At 41.9% G+C, this 22,586-nt stretch overlaps 1 protein-coding gene across 1 annotated transcript in view; it reads left to right on the forward strand.

Annotated features, from left to right (window-relative positions):
* The window catches only part of mei4 (meiosis-specific, MEI4 homolog (S. cerevisiae)), a 47,019-nt gene extending 24,897 nt beyond the window's left edge, over window positions 1-22,122 (forward strand). The window contains exon 5 of the mRNA XM_014204931.2: window positions 21,191-22,122. Within this exon, the coding sequence (XP_014060406.1) occupies window positions 21,191-21,469 (279 nt within the window). The 3' untranslated portion in view covers window positions 21,470-22,122. The remainder of the gene's footprint in view (window positions 1-21,190) is intronic.
* Window positions 22,123-22,586: the final 464 nt, after the last annotated feature.

The raw sequence follows: 22,586 nt of genomic DNA on the forward strand, positions 1-22,586 counted from the left end.
ATTATGTAGGTAGACTTAGCCTACTATTAACATAACACACGAGTAGCCCTGTAATGTAGACGGAGCGGAGAGTGCCCAAAGCTGCGCAAAACGTCAGATAACATTTCTCTCGCTCACCTCTCCAATGTCAGATGATCATGGGCCTTTTGCAGCAAACACCCCGTTGTGTGGCTTATTCTGAAATCTTCATTTCCCTTTTTGTCCCATTCCCCATTTTATTTGCATGTGTCTTGTTAGTCTAAGCATATATTTCACGATCAACATTCAAATGAATCCAGGAGGCCAGTAACCGAGTTCTATCTCAGTTATGTTTGTGAATATCCAAAATAAAAACATGATATGGTAATAATGAGAGAGGGATAACCAACAATTGCAAGATGGAATAATTGAATGGGAGGTTAAACAAACCTTAAACGTTTTTGGACTCCACCTGACCAAAGCTTTAGGAAAAACAAAGTGTGGCTCCGGAAATTCCTTGCAAACTAAACAGCCAATAATATAGCCCAACACTAGGCTACTGTCAATAAAATGAGCAGTTAACGTTACTAGTACAAGTTTAAACAGATATTTGTATTATTGTGGAAGAGTTTATTCATATCCTTGAATTGCGCTACGGGCATTACATAACCACCCGCAGCAGCGCTTTCGATAAGCGCAAACAAAAAATATATGTTGCTATAAAAAGAGAGGCTACAAATTGCAAAATGAATCAAGTAAACAAAATAAGTATGAGATTAACCAAATAAATGAAAGTGCAAATCAGTTTTAAAGCACACAACAGAATATTCTATCCTAGGCTACATTTATTTTGAATAAGACACATCTGTGAATACAGGCTTTGAAAATTAAACAAATAATGCAATGAAGAACCATTGACTATTTTTCTTTTCATTATATATTAACCTACCTAAAGGTTACTGGCAAGGAACACAAGCATGTTCACCTTTTCTGGCTTTAATAGACTCTGGAGTGGCATGCTGTATGTAGACCCACTGAAAACACATTCAGACCGAACACTTTTTGCACAGATGCAGAGGTAAAACATTTTTTTGATGATACAATTGTATATTAACGAGGTTTGGACAGGTTGATAGGACGATGTGTCATTCCAGACATCTCCCAACCCTAGTGACTATTCCATAAGCAGAGTTTAGCCCAGCCAGGCAGCAGGTTTGCAGGCTCTGGTGGTGGGCAGGCGGGTTGCCACTGCCCTTGGACCATTCAGAGAAGCCCAGCCATCTGGGCCCCGTGTTGCACTGTGACAGGGCATGACAGTCACAGCACATAGCGCCCAACCCAGACAGACAGACTACCCACACAGCCCATAGGACAAACGGTACAAACACTCACTCTCTTCTCCAATAACACTATAACACTGGGCAGTAAAAATGACAATCTGGACTGTTTTTCTGACTGTGCTTTATGTCAAGTTTAAATCATGGTTGTTCTGTGGCTATTGTTGAAGCAATTTATCACCCTGGCCCTGCCATTTTGTAATTAGTAAAACACTTTACCAGAGCCATATATTTCGATATATGGCTCTGCTATTTACTGATGGTTGTCTTTTTCCTCTTACACAGGGGTACTCCAAGGACAAACCCATAGCCTGAATATGATCTATCAGACTCAGTGTCCAAGCAGCAAACCTGTTTTTTATTGTCTAATTAGAGTGTGCTAGCTAGCCCAGTCTTAAGTCTGGGGAGGGAAGGGATTGTCAGGGATGACTACCTTTTAATAAGATGAAGTTTGGCTCCAGGATGATGAATGAAAGTTATCAGATGTGCAGAGCTCGGTCAGTTATCATGTCAGCTAGAGCCAGAGGAAATGAGTGTCAGAGCTGAGGCTTGTAAAGGGCAATGGCAGCTAAAACTGTTCTGTTTAGCCTCAGAAAACTGCAGTGTAATGCTCGGGGGAACATTTTCACTCCGGATTACGCTGTCCATCTACAGTAAGCAGACCACTTACTTTTCATCCCTAAATGTCACGAGTGAGATATCTGTATCTGTACATTTTTAGCCAAAGCTTTCAGTAGAATCAGCTTTCCCTTTCATTTCTAGAGAGAGTATGCTAATCTTTCCTGAGTTGGGAAGGATGCACACTGAAAGTTGAGAGCGTAATTATATGGAATCATTGTCAGTTTGAGATGTGTTATTTAGAGAATATTTTAAAGAAATTTCATAGCATCCCTCTTCACCATTTATAATTTATCAATAACGAGTTTCTGATGCAAAGCACCTTCTCGTCATCATAACATCCTGTATGTCGCCATGGCAGCCTGAAGGCCTATGTATACACTGCAAATTGGCCAGTATTACCTAGTATTGATTTTCAGTATAACATGTAAGGGAAAGGGGTATACCTAGTCAGTTGTACAACTGAATGCCTTCAACTGAAATGTGTCTTCCGCATTTAACCCAACCCCTCTGAATCAGAGAGGTGCGGGGGGCTGCCATAATCGACATCCACGTCTTGGCTCCCGGGGAACAGTGGGTTAACTGCCTTGCTCAGGGGCAGAACGACCGATTTTTACCTTGTCAGCTCGGGGATTCGATCCAGCAATCTTTCGGTTACATGTAGTGTTGATTCAAGTATTAAATTAACACTAATTGGTGTAAAATAACCTTAGTATTGGTGTTAATAACCATTGTTGCGGATTGATTTTTAGAATGGTTTGTTTCATGCTATGTGTTTGCATGTACATTGATTAATTAATCTTATGCATCTCAAATATAAATAACATAAATGTTTCTACTAATCCAGTCTGTTACTTCAATTTATTGCACCCGTTACTGAAATGGTTGTTCCAGTTTAGATGCTTTAGGTAGTCTCATTTCTTAGTCTTCCCAACCTGGCAGTCATTCTGAATGCATGTTGTGGGTGAATTAAAATTGAAAATGTTGGATATCCCCACTCTGGCTGGATTCCAGTAAGACTTGTACATCACTTTGCACACCAGCTTAAAGTGACTTGCGGGCCCGATGTGGCTTGTAAACCATGAGTTTCGGGCCACTCTATTAGGCTAAAGCTCTCAAAATAAGGCCTTATGAAATATGTGTTGTATTGTGTTAAAGAATTTGATTTGAATGATAACATATTTTCTTAGGATCTCATCACAGGACTGAAAATGGATAATTGCAACAACCATGTCACTGACAAATACAGTCATGGGTGGTAACTCTACAATTCACTCGAAAGGCAAGGCACTCCGGGAAATATGCAAATGGAGCTTTTCACTAAGTATTGTGTTAATTTAACACTGGAGAATTTGTGGCGTAGTACTGCACATGTACATAAGAGATTTCAGCTGAGGGACACTGCCTGCCCTACCACGACAGAGTCAGCAGCTCAGACTCCAGCCCCCCCCCCCACACACACACACACACACACACAAAGTGACACACACACACACAAAGTGACACAGAAACACACACACTCATGCCTGCTCTGCTCCGCCACCCGTCCTCTATTAGTTAGTGGTAGAGTGAGGTCAGGACCCTGCTTAGGACATCCTGTACCCTCAGTGCATCAGGATATTTGTACAGCCGTCCTCTGAGGGACACAGTCCCTGCTTCTGCCTTGGGTTAACTGCAAAGAGCCTTGTCAGGACAAATATTCCTCTCTCACACACACACACACACACACACAAAGGGTGTCCCTATACAGACAGAAAACTGATTCTTCTGTGTGCATTATTCTTACCAGAGGGAAACTAATAACAGTCGTTTTGTACTAGTTTTAGGGTCATCGTTGTTGTTTTTCTACCCACTTGCACATCTCACTGAGTCAGCGGTAAAGTGACCAGTGAAGATGGCTTTTCTTCAGCGGGAGAAAGACACCTTTGTCTATGAACAGCTTCCGTACCAGTCACACTATTTATAGCTCCTCAGACTGCAGACTGCAATCTCAGGCCTGTTGAACTTCTCTTGGCGGGATCATAGAGATCTACAGGCCGATCTATTACATTTTCAGTAGATGACAATACATATATCCCACAACTCCTGTCTAGGTCCCACAAGACATGACCAGGCATAGCCCTCCTTCCCTAGTAAGAACAAGTTATTTTATCTGCTATGTGGACTGCTTAAAGGATAACTCAAAGTATTTAGTGGTGTCATACACAATTTTTGTGTAATTGTATGATTTAATGTCTATTGACTGTTTAGTGATGAGCAAAACAGGAAAGTGCTGTTCTGTGACGTTTTCATGGAGGATCTGTGAGATGACTAATGCAAGAAATGGATAGTCATTTTCAGCGATCTACAGTATTCAGACCCCTTGACTTTTTCCACATTCTGTTACATTACAGCCTTATTCTTACACACAATCCTCCATAATGACAAAGCATAAACAGGTTTTTAGACATATTTACATTTTTTGTTGTTGTACTTTTAACTCTTTTTTTTTTTCTCCCCAATTTTGTGATATCCAATTGGTAGTTAGTCTTGTCCCATCGCTGCAACTCCCCTACGGTCTCGGGAGAGGCGAAGGTCGAGAGCCGTGCGACCTCCGAAACACGACCCTGCCAAGCCGTACTGCTTCTTGACACACACCTCGCTTAACCCGGAAGCCAGCCGCACCAATGTGTTGGAGGAAACACCGTACAACTGGCGACTGTCAGCGTGCATGCGCCTGGCCCACCACAAGGAGTTCGCTAGAGCACGATGGGACAAGGACATCCCGGCCGGCCAAACCCTTCCCTAACCCGGACGACACTGGGCCAATTGTGTGCCGCCTTGGGTCTGTAGTGACGCATCCTATTTCCATTGATCATCCGTGAGATTTTTCTACAACTTGATTGGAGTTCACCTGTGGTAAATTCAATTGATTGGACATGATTTGGAAAGGCACACACCTGTGTGTATATATAAGGTCCCACAGTTGACAGTGCATGTCAGAGAAAAAAGCCTTGAGGTCGAAGGAATTATCCGTAGAGCGCCGAGACAGGATTGTGTCGAGGTACAGATCTGGGGAAAGATACCAAAAAATGTCTGCAGCATTGAAGGTCCCCAAGAACACAGTCAAATCAAATTTCAAATCAAATTTATTTATAAAGCTCTTCTTACATCAGCTGATATCTCAAAGTGCTGTACAGAAACCCAGCCTAAAACCCCAAACAGCAAGCAATGCAGGTGCAGTAGCACAGTGGCCTCCATCACTCTGACAGAGCTCCAGAGTTCCTCTGTGGAGATGGGAGAACCTTCCAGAAGGACAACCATCTCTGCAGCACTCCACCAATCAGGCCTTTATGGTAGATAGGCCAGACGGAAGCCTCTCCTCAGTAAAAGGCACATGACAGCCCGCTTGGAGTTTGCCATAAGGCATCTATTGGACTCAGACCATGAGAAACAAGATTCCCAGGTGTGATGAAACCATAATTGAACTCTTTGGTCTGAATGCCAAGCATCTGAAGGGAACCTGGCAGCATCATGCTGTGGGGATATTTTTCAGCGGCAGGGACTAGAAGACTAGTCAGGATCGAGGGGAAAAATGAACGGAGCAAAGTACAGAGAGATCCTTGATGAAAACCTGCTCCAGAGTGCTCAGGACATCAGATTGGGGCCTTCCAACAGCACACAGCCAAGACAACCCAGGAGTGGCTTCGGGAGAAGTCTCTGAATGTCCTTGAGTGGCCCAGCCAGAGCCTGGACATGAACCCGATCGAACATCTCTGGAGAGACCTGAAAATAGCTGTGCAGCGATGCTCCTCAATCAACCTGACAGCTTGAGAGGATTCAACAAAGTACTGAGTAAAGGGTCTGAATACTTATGTAAATGTGATATTTCAGGGTTTTTTTATACATTTGCAAACATTTCTAAAAACCTGTTTTTGCTTCGTCATTATGGGGTATTGTGTGTAGATTGATGAGGGAAAAAACAATTTAATCGATTTTAGAATAAGGCTGTGGCGTAACAAAATGTGGAAAAGTCAAGGCGCCTTAATACTTTACGAATACATTGTAAGCCTTTGCAACATTGACCAATTAAAAGCAGTTCTATAGCGATTAAGTTTCTGCAGTATACTATAGGCCAAATACATTATCACTGCTATGCTCTCCCTGCCGATGTTGTTCTTTTCAGATCATTTTAAAATTATATTTCTAAACTTGAGTTCTATGATCACGCCGGTAATAGATCATAATTTGTGGCACAGCTGAGTGAGAATAAATTGAAATAATATACTTTCTTTATAGACTTAAACATGAACTCACTCATAACAGCTGTATTCATTGATATGTGACAGTCTCTCTCTTCATCGTTTTAGACATTTTAAAAATCACAGTAGTATCAACTGACTTTGCTGTTTGTTCGATGAAGCTGCAGACTGCAGACATTGTGATCTGAGCAATCCGATTGGGTAGTGGTTGGCCTATAGGTGTATTTGATTTGCTCTCCGGGCACGCTGAGTAGGCAGAGTTTACCTTAAGACACATGAAATCTTTGGGTATTTTATAGAAATGTTTTGCGATCGATTAGGAATGCCTTGGAGATCAACCAGTTGATCGCGATTGACCGTTTGGTGACTGATTTAGACTAAGCTTAGTCTGGGCTTGATAGCCAGCTTGCTATGCTAACTGCAGGCTAACTAGGAGGAGCATTGCATCATGAAAGATGAAATGCACCCTGGGAATCGTAGTATGCTGTGAACGAGGAATCGTGTGGTATGACTAACATAAACAAAACATCAATGTGTATAAAATCTTACAGTAGTGCATTTATACTAAAAGTGTAATAACTGGTTAGAGAGTGGCGGAATTGCCCTTTTTTAAAGGAAAAAGGTAGAAGGAAAAACTGACAAGTAGACTTTTCATGAGGATGTCAAACTCTTATAGCCTAGTAATGTGTGATGTGCAGTGCACCTGAGGAAAAACAACACCCTTTGCCAATTTATCCTTTCCCGAATATACTGGAGTGTAGAGAAGGAGAAAAAGAGTGTGTGTGTTCATTCATGTCCAAGTGAGTCTCTCTCATAAAAGTCATTTTATTCTAGCATTGTTTATGTCCCCCCAGCTGACATGCACCCGAGCTGAACCACCTTATATCGTATCCAGCAAGCCTACGAGTCTGAGGGAAACGTGACTTATGGCTCTCAGCACTTCATGATACTGATGCTCATTAAAACCCTGGCCATTCTGACTGAGCTATGTCTCTCATTACACATCTGCCTAGTGCGTTTACGAGAGTGTGTGTGTGTGTGTGTGTGTGTGTGTGTGTGTGTGTGTGTGTGTGTGTGTGTGTGTGTGTGTGTGTGTGTGTGTGTGTGTGTGTGTGTGTGTGTGTGTGTGTGTGTAACAAAGTGCCGCCTCTCTCTTTGTGCTCTCTCCTATTCTCTCTTATTCTCCACGGTTGGTGCTTTCCCTTCTGGGCCAGTGACCGGTTTCAAGGAAGATCAGATTAAGAGCTGCAGCAGAGGTTTTGCTGGACCGTTAAATAGCCAAGGATCAAAGTCGTACTTGGCCCCTCAAAGCAGCACAGATCTCTAACCGAGAGGGAAAATGAAGCTGTTTGATCAAAGTCATGTTATGATGAAACAAAGCCAGGAGCCACCAGTGCGTCGGTAAATCACCTCATTTTTCCACTTCCTTCGACAGACTCTCACACTCTGCTGATGGCAAACAAATGTGTATCATGGTAGACAACGTGTTTTTCTCTGTGATATCTTGCATTCTGTTCAGGAGGCTCTACATACGTCTGTGTTGTGAGATGGAACATAGTATACAAAAAGTATTATTTTTTGGTGCCTTGACAATATAACTTTTTATTTAAATTGTAATAATATTCTTATGTTATTCTTGTCTAAAATTGTTCTGTACTCTGTCATGTATTTTATGTTTTATGTGGGCCCCAGGAAGAATAGCAAGCATGTACAACAGCTAATGGGGATTCTAAACTAGGAATCCACCAGGGAAGAGGATATGGTAATGCTCTGCAGACCAGCCCTCCTTGTCCTTCAGCTTAGCACGTAGCAGCAGCAAGCGTCTCTGTGCCATCAGCATTGACCTACACACAGAGGTACTGGAGATGAAGAAAATAAAGCCCTATCTGAGCCAGAACACCCTACAGGGCAGGAGTCTATCTCCTGTGTCTGTAGTGTGAGCCATCTTGATGTACAAGTAAACCCTTTGGACAAAAAAAATGGATTAAAAAAACACCCCCAAAAAACAGACCTGGTAAATAGAGCAGAGAGGAGCCTGGGCAAGGACAGGCTGGGGAGAGAGGTAACTGGGGAGAAGGTATACTGTGGTGTCAGGCCCAAGGCAGGCGGGCGGACAGAGGGGTCTGTAGCCTGTGGGGTTTCTGTCTGTCAAACCGAATGTCTTGGGGAAATTGACGGAATATTGCAGTTCAACCCAGGTGAAGTAATAAATCTCTCTGAAGGTTGATGTCACTTTTGGTCTCTTCATGAGTGTAGTGGGCAGTGAATGTGCCAGTGAGTCAGCATCCGTATACTCACTACATCACAACGGTTCTGACTGAGGAAAGACCTCGAGAGACAGTTTTCTGAAGAACTACAAAATGCTTTTCTTCCTCAGAGAATAGCCTAGATTTTAATGGTGTTGCTTTTGAGGCAAGCTTGAAGAACTTGGTGTTTCTTTTATCTTGTAACAAAAGGTATATGTCCTCACACTAAAAGCGGTCAAAATGCAGTCAGATATAACTCGGAGAATTCCCTCGCGGATGAGATGGGATCGATTAGCTGTCGGAGAAATCAGTGTATTGTCAGTCCACCGCCTTGAAAGAGATGCTATGAAACACATTGTAGCTTTCTCTGAGGCAGAAGACAAATCAATTCTGCGGAGTTGTTTTCCTTATCTTGAGCCAAGGTGATGACGGCTGTGTGGGAAAGTATTGTCTGCCTTTGTAGTGCTGGCTACAATAGGCCTCGGTCAGATGGCTATCAGAAAATATTTTATTCACTAAGCACATCTGCTCGGCTCTGCTCTCCACAGTTTACACACCGACCTCATGACATAGAATGGGATTGCAAATACCGGACCAACAGTCCTGGGAAGAACCCATTTTTCGGCAGCAGTTGTTTTGTTTCCACTGAAAGAGATTTATTGAAACTTATCCTGATTTTAGTTTTGTTTTTATCACGCCTCATAACTTGTCCTGCACAGATCATTGATCTGCTTTATAGTGTTTATAAGTGACTTGCATAACATAATTTGCAAATAAGTACAGTACAATGTTCATCAAATAAATGGATTGAAATTGAGTTCAAAAGTTAGCTTTTTTTTTTTTTTTTAAATGGGTACTCGTCATCTTTTGGCTGCTGAAACAAGCTAAGTCCCAAGGGGCCTCGTAGTCAAATATCTCAGACTCCAAATGCTATAACATTTTCCAAGTTTGGAAGATCAACCCTCCAAATGTGTGGAGTGCAGGCAGGTTTTGTTTGACATTTGATTTTAACTCTAGCATTTTGGTTTGTACAGCCAATCTGTCACAGACGCGAAGGTTGGTGTTTTGAGGATCTGGCTACTAAGTAAAGTGAGCAGTGTTAGTGATGAGCAAATGTCTATTTGCTTTTGTGTTGTTGGCTCTGTACTGAAATTAGCAAACACTGCATGGATATATTGATCAACCTCCAATACAAACAGACACCTGGGCATACAATCAGGTACATAATTGTTGGCACCATTGATAAAGATGAGCAAATAAGACTGTATGAAGTAAGTAATACAAATACTGAGCTATATTGTATGCTCCAAAAAATTGGGAAATTATACTGAAAAGAAATATAAACGCAACATGCAACAATTTCAAATATTTTACTGAGTTACGGTTAAATTAATTCATTAAGGCCATAAATCTATGGATTTCACATGACTGAGCAGTGGTGCAGCCATGGGATGGCATAGGCCCACCCACTGTGGAGCCAGGCCCAGCCAATCGGAATGAGTTTTTCCCCACAAAAATCAACATTTTGCAATGGCCATCTCAGTTTCCAGACTTGAACCCCTTTGAAAACCTGTGGTTTGAATTGAAGAGGTCTCTACATAAGAACAGACAAAGGATATCAATGATCTGGAAAGATTCAGTATGGAGGAATAGTCTAAGACCCCTCCCAATGTGTTCTCCAATCTCATCAAACATTTTAGAGAAAGGATCAGTGTCGTTATCCTCACAAGGGGAGGATAACAGGTGCCAATAATGTATTTTTCATTATTACTTGTTAAACCAAATCTCTTTCTCTGAGCAATTTTATTAGTATAAGATATAACTCTGAATTTGTATTTATTTTATACAGTCTTTTTTGCTCATCTTTATCAGTGATACCAATAATTATGGACAGAGTTTGATACTGAGTTTTGTGTAGAGATCAGGTACCTGTAATATTAGAATCTTAGCATCACTAACCTTATCTGTGGTCTACCCACAGTGCATATTAATTCCATTCAGGCCACATTGGAGGCTGTTTTACCGTCGCCCATATTAACCACCAAATAATTACTTTTTCTGTCCTTCTCTATCAATTGAAGGCCTTTAATTTATTTGTTTATTTGGATCCCCATTTAGCTTTTGCAGAAGCATCAGCTACTCTTCCTAGGGTCCACAAAATACAACAACAACAAAAAACATGACAAGTAACAAAACATTGATACACATTTAAAATACGATATACAACAGCACTACCAGGGTGTCTGTGTGTGCGTGTATTTGTGTGTGTGTGACCCCTCACAGTCCCGCCGTTCCATGAGAGATGCTGTTTAATCCGTTTTTTAAAGGTAATTTTGCTGTTTGCTTAAGTAATTGTAGGTGGAAAGAAGTTCCATGCAATCAAATCAAGTCTAATTGAATTTGTTGCATGCGCCGAATTAAACCGGTGTAGACTTTACCGTGCAATGCTTACTTACGAGCCCTTTCCCAGCAATGCAGAGTTAAAAAGTAAAACTAATTTGCAAAAAATGTCAAAAGGAAATAGTAACACAATAAAATAACAATAACGAGGCTTTATACAAGGAGTACCGGTACCAAGTCAATGTGCAGGAGGTAATATGTACAAGTAGGTAGGTGTATAAGTGACTAGGCAATTCAGGATAGATAATGAACAGAGTAGCAGATGTGGTGTGTGTGTGTGTTGGAGTGTCCGTTTTTTTCAAGTTGACCTTTATTTAACTAGGCAAGTCAGTTAAGAACAAATTCTTATTTTCAATGACGGCCTAGGAACAGTGGGTTAACTGCCTTGTTCAGGTGCAGAACAACAGATTTTTACCTTGTCAGCTCGGGGATTCGATCCAGCAACCTTTCGGTTACTGGCCCAATGCTCTAACCACTAGGCTACCAGCCGTATGTTTGAGTGTGTGGGTAGAGTCCAGTGAGTGTGCATAGAGCAAGTGTAAGAGAGACCATGCAAAAAAAGGGGGGGGGGGGGGAATGCAAATAGTCTGGGTAGCCATTTGATTAACTGTTCATCAGTCTGATAGCTTGGGGGTTGAAGCTGTTAAGGAGCCTTTTGGTCCCAGACTTGGCGCCCTTGTACCGCTTGCCGTGCTGTAGCAAAGAGAACAGTCTTTGACTTGGGTGGCTGGAGTCTTGGCTCTGTATAATACTGTGCGTTGCCCTCAATTCGTTTTGGACTTGGGGACTGTGAAGAGAACCCTGGTGACATGTCTTTTGGGGTATGTAAGGGTGTTTGAGCTGAATGTTATTTGATTATACAGACAGTCTGGAATTTTTATTACAGTCAATTTTCATCTCATAAAAACTAGAAGAAACGCAGTTAATCTCTCGTCAACCCTCAACCAGGAAAGACTGGCATGCATGTTGTTAGTTCTGTATGTGCAGTTAAAGGCAAGGTGTGCTGCTCTGTTCTGAGCCAGCTGCAGCTTTGCTAGGTCTTTCTTTGCTACACTTGACCATATTACCAGACAGTAATCAAGACTGGAGCCTTAACCTTTTACTGCAGTGGGCTAAATCAGGGTCACATAGTGTTTCTTGGTAGTCTTAAACAAATCTACTTTGAAACAAAAATATACACCTCACACACATGGTTATGGGCTTAAAAAAAGAAGACACCTGTACCATGTCAGATATAGAGTAGAAATGTATTAAACGTTTAGTTTGCATACCAATATTACACTTTATATATACTGAACAAAAATATAAAACATACAACAATTTCAACGACTTTACTGAATTACAGTTCATATTAGGAAATCAGTCAATTGAAATAAATTCATTAGGCCCTAATCTATCGATTTCACATGACTGGGCAGGGGCGCAGAGCATGACTGGGCAGGTTCACAGAGCAGAGGAAGAGATTTAACTGGAAGTGAACCCCCCCCCCCCACTAAGCAGGCACAGGCCTTTTGACCATAGTTATGGGCCCTGGTCAAAAGTAGTGGAATAGGGTGCCATTTTGGATACAACCACAGTGTGTACCAAAGTCCTGGTGGATAGCAGGCTATGCATTTAGATGAGCGTTAATACTGAGCCTGCCCGCTGACTGGCCGTCTGGACCCAGTATTGTTGAGTTAGTGAGCACTGAGAAGGGGAGCAGCTCTGCTCTGGAGACGGGAGAAAATTGTATTTTTCCTTATCTTTCCTCCTTGTCTGAATCAAACTGTGGGCTTTTCTGTTTCGCCTCCGCTCTGTCAACGAATCAATCTCTGTCTATCATTATATTACTACCCCTTTAGGCCTCTTAGCACAGCTTTATCATGCTGTCTATACTTTTTTTCTCCCAATCTCTGAGATCGTGATGGCTGACTCTCCAATCAGAGAGTGGGACTGTATGTAGTCTCCTAGCTTTAACGAGCCGCAGGTCTAATCAAAACAGCCAATTGAATTCCGTTCAGGGTCCAATTCATTATCTCAAACCTCTGCTATCAAGGTCACAGCACATTATGATTAGAATCCCTGCAGACAGACAGACAGATCAAGTACAGGAGGCCCTGACACCACTGAAGGCAGAGCCGGACTACCGCATTTGGGGTACTTCCTGCATTTCAACACATTTTGTGTAGGAATAATGTGCGGTTTTATTATGCTATTCTACATATTATGTAATGAGGCTGAGAACCCCCCCCCCCAAACAAAAACAAAAAATTCACACATGTATTAGCACACACCAAACAAACAGACACACACACACAGCATTACAAAGAGAAGGGACTAGTGGAAGTTGTAATTGGACAGAAGGAAAGCATGTATTACACAGTGTCATTACTTGTAATAATAACAGTAGCAGCAGATAACTGTATAATAGCAGTGTACTACTATATGATATAAATAACAATATGCAATACAGCAGCTAATGTAGTAGTGTAGCATAGTTAGAGGCTAGCAATGCTAGGGAAAAGCCATGGAGGCAGCCATCTTGGGTTGCATAACAACACCGCAGCCATCTTGAGGCCTATAGTAACAGTGGAGAGAATACTCCTAATGGCCCGGATACTATACTGTAGGGTTGGGCGGTATACTGTGTTTTACGATATATCGGTATTGATGAACGGACCGGTTTGGGTTTTTACTTTACCTTCTATAACGGTTACGCCGTATGTAACGTCCATTTTTATAATTTACTCAGCTACTCGAGTCATCTCTCTCCATGCCGCTTCCCACACAGACCTAGCCCCGCCCCCTGTCACTCAAGGTGCACATTTGTTCGTTCAGTCTGCATTGTCAATACAGCACATGCAACAATATTGACGACAACGATGCTGTTTTCACTCGGCTTCTTAATATAAATCCACTAGCGTTCTATAATTACACTATTAGTTTGTGTTTCTTTCATCTGCAAATGGGTAGTTTGTCTTTTCTTAGCTAATTTTAGGTCTTCTGAGTGGAAACTTGAACGTTGTTTGAATTTTGTGCAACTTCCGGCGCGTGTTTACAGTGAACTCTGTCTGAGGCTGTACCCTTGCCGTTTTAGACAGTAGCCAATAGGCTATTATGGCAATTTGAGCATAATGTAGGCTTATCAGAGTGGCCTACTAACAAATCCAATGAAGCAAATCCCATAACATTTTCACATGTAAATAGCTTTTGATTTTTATGATATAGCCTATATGTGGTGTTCAATGCAGGCCTACATTGCATTAGACGTTTTTACATTATGCAAGGCTTGACATGAATTCATGATTTTTTTACTTGGTCTATAACACCATGGGCCAAATAGGTGACTGTAAATTGCATTGTATTGTGTTGTATGATGCAAGAAACCACTTTACCAAATACAATGTATTATTATGGTCATACAGATAATCAGACAATGTAGGCTACCCCTCAGCCTATTGGCTTATTTGTACATTTCAAGCCTGTCTCAAAATACAACGCCGCCCCGTTAATTAAGACAAAATCTTTTTACCTGACTTGCTTTACAAAGACAGCTTGAAATGTAGCCTACACATTTTGTGCTTGAGTAGGAAGCAGTAACTCCCTATTGCTGACCTATACTTACCTATAACTGGGCTAATAACGCGCTAACTAGCAAAGAATATCAACAAATGTTGATCTGAGCTGATCTGAAAAGCGCATTCACTTGCGGGTGATTGAAGATTGAAAGACTGCTTGTGGGCTAACTACCTGCCAATAGAATTCTACCCCTTTGCGCTCTGGCTCTGCCTACAACAAAATCAGACTCAATCTTACAAAGTTAGATTTGTTTTGTTTTGTTACATTGAAAGGGGGCTGAAATAATGTTGATTCTATCACAGAAAAAGCATTGCTCTATATAGTGCAAACTAATGAGGCAAACTCTGAAGTTCTGCGCAGCCTGGCATTTCTTCTGCGCCGCAGTCCTGGAGGATTGTTTTAGCTTGAAGTTTAATTGGAACAGTTTAAAACAATCAGAATGGAGAAAGATCCATTGAAATCACTTAGAATGTATATGCTGACCCTTGGATGGCATAGGTCTTTATTTATTTTTAATGGCCATATCGCGCTGCCCGACTGTACTGTACCCAGAACTACCCCAAGGGCGTATGTGGCAGGGGCTTCTAACGATCACGGATTACAAAAAAAAAGCCAGTCACGTTGCAGACACCAATGTTGCCCTACTGGACAAGCTAAACACCTTTTCCTCACGGTTCAAGCAAAATGACTCTGAGCTGCCCGAGGAGAGCCTCTGAGGACAACGAGGGTTACATCTCCACGGAGGATGCGTGCAAGTCATTCAAACCTGTTAACCCCTCGCAAGGTTGCTGGCCCAGATGACATCCCTAGCCACGCCCTCCGAGCAAGTGCAGACCAGCTAGCTGTTGTGTTTTTGGACATCCTGTTGTGTTTTCCGTTATCCCCACCTGCTTCAAGATGTTCACTATCATCCCTGTGCCCAAGAATGGAAAATAAACTGATTGACTACCGACCTGTACCACTCACTTCCGTCATCGTGAAGTGCTTTGAGAGGCTAGTCAGACTGCATCACCGCCTCCCTCCCAACACTGAACCATCTCCAATTTGCCTACAGCCCCGACAAATCCACGGACAACCCAATTACCATTGCACTGCACACTGTCTTCACCCACCTGGACAAGAGGAATGCATATGTGAGGATGCTGTTCATCAACTACAGCTCGTTCTTCAGTACAATAGTGCCCCTCTAAGCTCACCACAAAGCTCACAGCCCCGGGACTGACCTCCTCCCTATGCAACTGGGTCCTGGACTTCCTGACGGACCGCCCCCCAGGTGGTGAAGGTAGGCAACATTAACTCCTCCACACTGATTCTCAACACTAGGGCCCCACAAGTGTGCGTCCTCAGTCTCCTCCTGTACTCCCTGTATACCCACGACTGTGCGGCCTCACACAGTTTCAACTCCATCATCAAGTTCGCTGACAACACGACAGCAGTAGGCCTGATTACCAACAACAGCGAGATGGCATACAGGGAGGAGGTAGGCCCTCTGACGGTGTGGTGCCAGGTAAACAACCTCTCCCTCAACGTCAGCTAAACAAAGGGACTGATTGTGGACTTCAGGGGGAACGGGGCCGCCGTGGAGACCGTCAAAAACGTAAAATGGTCAAACCACACAGACACTGTGGCAAAGACGTTACAACAGTGACTCTTTAACCTCATGAGGCTGAAGAAGTGTGGCCTGTCCCCAAGGGCCCCCAGTCTTCTACAGAAGCACCATTAAGAGTGTACTCTCCTCCCTGCCACTACATCTGCCACCCTGTGCATGTGACTAAATAAAAATGGAAGGGGAACAGTAGGGAAGATGTGGTCTATGTCACATTAGCTATAACACTGATATGCATTAGCCTGCTAACACACTACATTGAATGAGACATGTAGCAGTAGTATAGTAGGCAGTAATACAGTAGCATGTTACATTTGAATAGATACAGTACATGCACAGTTGAACCCTAACCCACTAGGAGTCCACTTACATGGTCATTCCATGCACTAACCCAGTGGTTCCCAACCAGGGGTAGTAGGGCCCCTGGGGGTACTTGGCCTATCCACTGGGGGTACATGAGAAGACTCATGAGACCATAGGTGTACTGGTAAAATACACATGAGGGGGTACTTCAGGGGTAGTCCCGGCAGAGCAAAATTCAGTTGTTGGTACAGTAACCAAAAACGGTTGGGGACCACTGCACTAACACACAGTTAGGAAGTCCAGATTAGAGGATTGTCAATGTGGAAAGGGGAGAGGTCCAGTTGCTGAAATGTGATGGAGGACAGACACTCTCAGCCTGCCCTCCTGGGAACAACTGAAGCACCAGCAGGAAATGGGGGCCTGTTACCACCACCAGGTTATACCTCTGATTGGCTGGCCAAGATCAGCTGACCCACACCAGGAGAGAGATCCAGAAGAGGTGTGAATAGGTTGGGGGCAGAGAGACCTGTAAACAATGGAAAGCCGATTCCCCGAGTACCTCTGCTCTCTGCTAGGGTAATAAAGGTCCTATTCCCACTACGAGATATGAAGGAGAGTCTGAAGAGCGGGGTGGTGAAAGATAATTCTACTTTTCAATTCACATTACATCCTTGCCTCCCTCAACTTTCGTTGTGGCTGGCAACACAACATTTTTGGTCCACAGCTCAAATTGACTGTAAATATCACAGTAGCCGCTAGCCAGTAAACACAAACAATTCAACAATAACAACATGTTCTTCTAAAACATATGACACTATTGAATAATGCAACCAAACCATATTACACTTGAATAATGCAACAATTCACAAGCGTGTATGTGCAGACAATTTATGTTCTCGTCTGTAGACTACACTCATTACATTTAGCTTCAAGACCAAAGCACAGAGTTGCTATAAGCGCGTGTCTTCATCAAGTAACGTTAGCCTATCAAAAATGAATGATTAACCCTCTCATACCAATATAAAAGTACAGTAGGCCTACCTTACATTACTCCAAATCAGGTTCATTTTTCTCAATATCACGCAAATCATTTCATGTGGTAAAAGCTAATTGCGACCGACAACGTGGATATAAGTGAATTCACCGCGACAAGCGGTGGAAGCCTATGTAAGCCCCCCCCCCCTCCCAAAAAGAATCTGACTAGTAACTCATAATTATGAGATCTGTAAGTCATAATTATGATATAGCGAGTCTGGATCATGGACTTTGAAAAAGGGCAATCTGTGATTCAAACAATAACAACGTGGCCCCTCCACTTTATTTGGTAAAAAGCTGAGGAATGGAGCAGGAGAAATGTAACCACTCTCAAATATGTACATAGTCTCAAGGACTCTCACATAGGGATGCAAGGACTGACCATCCATGAGATCAAAATGTATAGTTTTAACCATGTTTTGAAGCTATACAGTGTTTGTTTACAATTATATTGTTTACAAACAATGGAGTTAAACAAACTTATATTTTGGTTTCTGATGGGGTAAGTAAGAACGTTGCTCATGAAGCATTTCTAAGTTACATTCTTCAAGAATCAATGGCTATATATTAATAATTTAAAAGGATGTACCAAACCCAGATTGCCCCTTTTAACAGATTGAATTGAATTAATTTATTAGTCATATCTGATCAGATGTGAACCAGATGTCATCAAGCAGGCACCAACTCATATCGCACACACACACACACACACACACACACACACACACACACACACACACACACACACACACACACACACACACACACACACAGACACTGTGATTGACTATAGGATATACAGTACATAAGGCTGTCCTTGAAAGTTGAGGGCCTGATGCAAAGTGCACATTGGATTAATGTGATACAGATCGCTTGAACGTATCTCATTATTATGACTTACTATCTCCTTATTATGACTTACTATCTCCTTATTATGACTTACTATCTCCTTATTATGACTTACTATCTCCTTATTGTGACTTACTATCTCCTTATTGTGACTTACTATCTCATTATTATGACTTGCTATCTCATTATTATGACTTGCTATCTCATTATTATGACTTGCTATCTCATTATTATGACTTGCTATCTCATTATTGACTTACTATCTCATTATTTTGACTTACTATCTCATATGTATGACTTACTATCTCATACGTATGACTTACTATCTCCTTATTTTGACTTACTATCTCATAAGTATGACTTACTATCTCCTTATTTTGACTTACTATCTCATAAGTATGACTTACTTTCTCATTATTATGACTTACTATCTCATAACTCAAAGTCAGATGAAATAAAATAGATTTTGTGTCGGGAACAGACTTCCATAGTCAACGTGCACAATTAGTCTGTGCTTCAATCTGACCAACTGTAGCCTACCGATAACAACCACAGCTGCAGGTAACCTAGAGAAGCCTATACGCATCTGGGCAAACGTAACATCATGTTTTTATAGCCTAAGCTGTGTATTTATAGCCTAAAATAGGCCCATTTATTTATGTTCTGAGAAAATGTCAATGATCAAATGTGGTTTATATTCACACTTCGGGTGGCTAGGCAACCTAGGCCTTTTTAATCACAAATCATTGACTGGAATTAATCAATCAACACAATAGTGATGACATACTGTATGAGTATCTGTTTTATTACAGATGCAAAGGCCTACAGGATGCAACCATGCATACAGTGAGCGCAGCCATGTTCGTTTTTGTCCGATCGCAGTTGTCTCTGTCTGTGTAAAGGGTTTTCATCCTCCCTAGGGTTAGGAGTTTTTCCAGGATTCTTTTTTTTACCATATGACCTGATCATACGCTACAACTAGGGTCCGCAGTTGGTTAGATACCAGATCAGGAAAAACTGGGCCCCAGGAAAACAATTTCCCCCCACCACTCTGGAACCTGTAGTGCCACCTTTGAAATCACCACACAATGTTACAAATGAAAAAACATATCCTATTTGTATGACCTACATTTGACATGTTTTTGGTGGTGTGGATGAGCTTCCATACTTTTACATGGCTCAGTGCAGCCGGCAGCTACTGCGACAATTTCAGAATGTAACAGGCTGTTACTGAAATTTCAGGTAAAAAAAATCTCAATAAAAGTTACAAATATTTGGAAAAAATCTATTCATTTCACCTGTTTCAAAAACATTGCTCTGCTATTACCATTTATATTGTAGGAGTGTTGATTCAATGAGACAATTCTGTTTACACTGCCTTGTTTCAAGCGGGGCAACTGTCGGGCGAGTGTCGTAGCGATCTAGACTTAGCAAGTATGCACGTTTACATTTGAGTAATATGTGTAGCCGACGTTATTTTTTTGTCTTGGAATTGTGTCTCTGACATAGGGTAAGAGAAGGCTGAGAGAAGTGTTCAGGAGCAACTGGATGGGGTTTCTACACCGTTACTTTCTTCTCTGTATATCGGTTATGATGCCCAAAAAGCAGAGAGTTGTTTTAGTGACTCAAAGATTAGAGTACATTGGTCTCCAAAGAGAAACGACTAAGGCTCTTTTCCTTCTGAATATCTCTTCAAGCTGTAAGGTGCCCAAAAGGTAGTTGTTTTAGTAACTCGGTGTGTCTGGGTTGTTTTCCTTCTTCAGGAGGACTCTTATCTGCAGACCGTCGGTGTTCTGGGGTTTGTGAGCTACTCTAAATGTTTACTACTACTTTAGTTTGGCCTCTCAGCGTATTTTGTCTTTGCAATGTTGGCACAATACTCATGTAATGTTAGCCAACAGAAGGCATTATCTGCTTCTGTTTATTGTGCTTGTTCGGTGCTATTCTCCATGGTGGCATTGGTGCAAATAGCTTCCTCTATTATAATAGCGGGATATTTACCATGGGACCTAAGTGGAAAGTTACTTCTGAGGTGAGAGGAACCCAGACCCCCACCGATAGAGGTCTTGTAGTTCATTTCAGGAGTTCCTCTACATTTTAATTTCCCTACCTGCTGCATTATTAATGGGAAAATGTACGATCTTGTTTTCTATGACAACCTATTGGGGGAATAGATTGCATTGCGAAACATTTATAAGCCTTATGATTACCGTAGACATTTGATCATACTTTCCCAGGTTGTTGTGGTTTGGGAATACACCTCTAATACAACGAGAACCACCTGAGATGTGACACAAGCCTCAGAACCTGAGGAGCGGGCGGCAGGTAGGTATGTAGCCGAGCGGTTGAAGCGTTAGACCAGTAACCGGAAAGTCGCTGGTCCAAATACCTGAGCCAACAACGTGAAAAATGTGTCTGTGCCCTTGAGCAAGGCACTCAATCCGAATTTGCTCCAGGGACGCCGTACTACTTACTATGGCTGACCCTGTAAAACAACACATTTCACTGCACCCATTTTATTTATTCATTTTAGTTTTCATGGCAGCAGCCATATTGAGACTATACCATTAGCACCCCAGGGAGAGGAGGTGTATGTTCGTGATCTACCCAGATGGGGTCCGAGTGAGTCAGGCAGGAGAGACTATTTCACATCCTGTCAGCTCTCTGGAGATAGCCAGCAGCCTGGAGCCGCACCTGACAGCCATCTGGCTGCTGTTCTACTCGTTTTCACTCCACACACACAAATAGCACAAGCCTAAACGGCACTCACACACATACACAAATACACGCACACAGTGATACCAGTCAACTGGAATTAGGCTTCAAAGCACACTTTTTGCACACAAGTACATTTTTTTGTCATCAGTGTTTCTCTAAATTCGGTTGAGTGTATATAATTATTTCTCATTTCTCTTTTTAGAAGCCTGTAAAATGACCTGAGAGCAGGTTGAGTTCAAATATTAAGTGTGAGATGCTGTTGGTATTTATTCCAGCCAGTTAGTTTACTTTAATTGCCTCTGTGATGTTTGTGTTTTTCAGGGGGAAAGCAGCGAGGGGCCCAGCCAGTTTGACGTATCCCTGTATGAGAACTCCTTCTACCTGTTCTGGCTCCTGGAGCAGCTACTTCAGGTCGGACAAGGACCTCCAGGGGCCACAGGGGGTACTGGGCACCACTGGAGCCCAGAGCAGAGGGCCCTTCTGGGCCGGCTGGAGCATAGCATCTTGCTCCTGTCCGATGATTTCCCTCTGTACTCCCTCTACATGTGGCGGATAGGGGCTCTCCTCGCCCCCTCCGACATCAACAACACCCAGACCTGAGACTGGCGTTCCAGGAACGAGCGCAGCACCGCCACACGCGTGTAATTCCACCTCCAGATCTTTCTACTTCAAAGGGCTGCAGAAGTTGGTGCAGTTAGTCAAGGAGGATTTGACTAACATAGCAGGAATCAAAAGACAGGACTTGACAGGACTGGAGAATGAGGTGGTGGCTCCATTTGATATTCTCCTCGGAAGAAGAATCTAAAAATAGTGTTGTGGCTCGTATAGTAAGCTAAACCAATTATTATTGTGTGGCAATGTGAGAAAGACTACAGTGGATGACATTAGAAAAAAGGGAAAGCATTACATTTTTAATTAGTTTTTATTTACAGACTGTAAATGTATAATTAACATGCTGAGTATTGTATGAGCAGCTATTTATAGGAACATATTACTGTAAGGAAGGAATGTACAGAATGTTTTGTGCTTAGACATCCACGTTTTAATTTGTTGATTCTATTACCAAGATGTAACATTTTTACTAAATGGATTTCAAGAGAAAAAAAGCCAAAATGTTTGTATTCCAGATTTTCCCCTTTCTCCTTACAGATTAAAGTCCATGTAAATATTTGGCATTTAGACTTTGATTTATTAGACCTGTTTATGGAAGTATTTAATGATATATTTAACATGTTGTAATAAAAATAAATCTGCCATTTTAAAAGCAACGTCCTGCTCTTTACCTGACTTTTCCAAAATATTTGTACTTTACATCGCTCTATTGTCAGAATTTTTACATTTCAAACAGAAGAGCCCTGGACTGGATTCTACTAAGGTAACATATGGAATTGTTTTAAGATTGTAATACCAACGAACATTTAGCTATTTGATTTTGAATTTTTTTATATTTTATGAATAATTTGATGAAACACTGAATTTGGCCTTACTGCTATTAGCCCATAGAAACGCATTGAATAACATTCATACATGGCAAAACAGATAGTCCAAAAATGTATAAAATAAGTTTGTTTTGAAGTGTCTGTCCTAAATCGGAGATATATAAGAAAGCTCAGGAAATTAGTATATCTATTTTTTACACCTTTTTAACCCCTTTTTTGGCACTTTACTTCCATATGCCTTCAAAAAGTATTTGCCCCTTGACTTATTCCACATTTTG

This window comes from Salmo salar, chromosome ssa06, assembly GCF_905237065.1.
Source record: "Salmo salar chromosome ssa06, Ssal_v3.1, whole genome shotgun sequence".
NCBI lineage: Eukaryota > Metazoa > Chordata > Actinopteri > Salmoniformes > Salmonidae > Salmo > Salmo salar.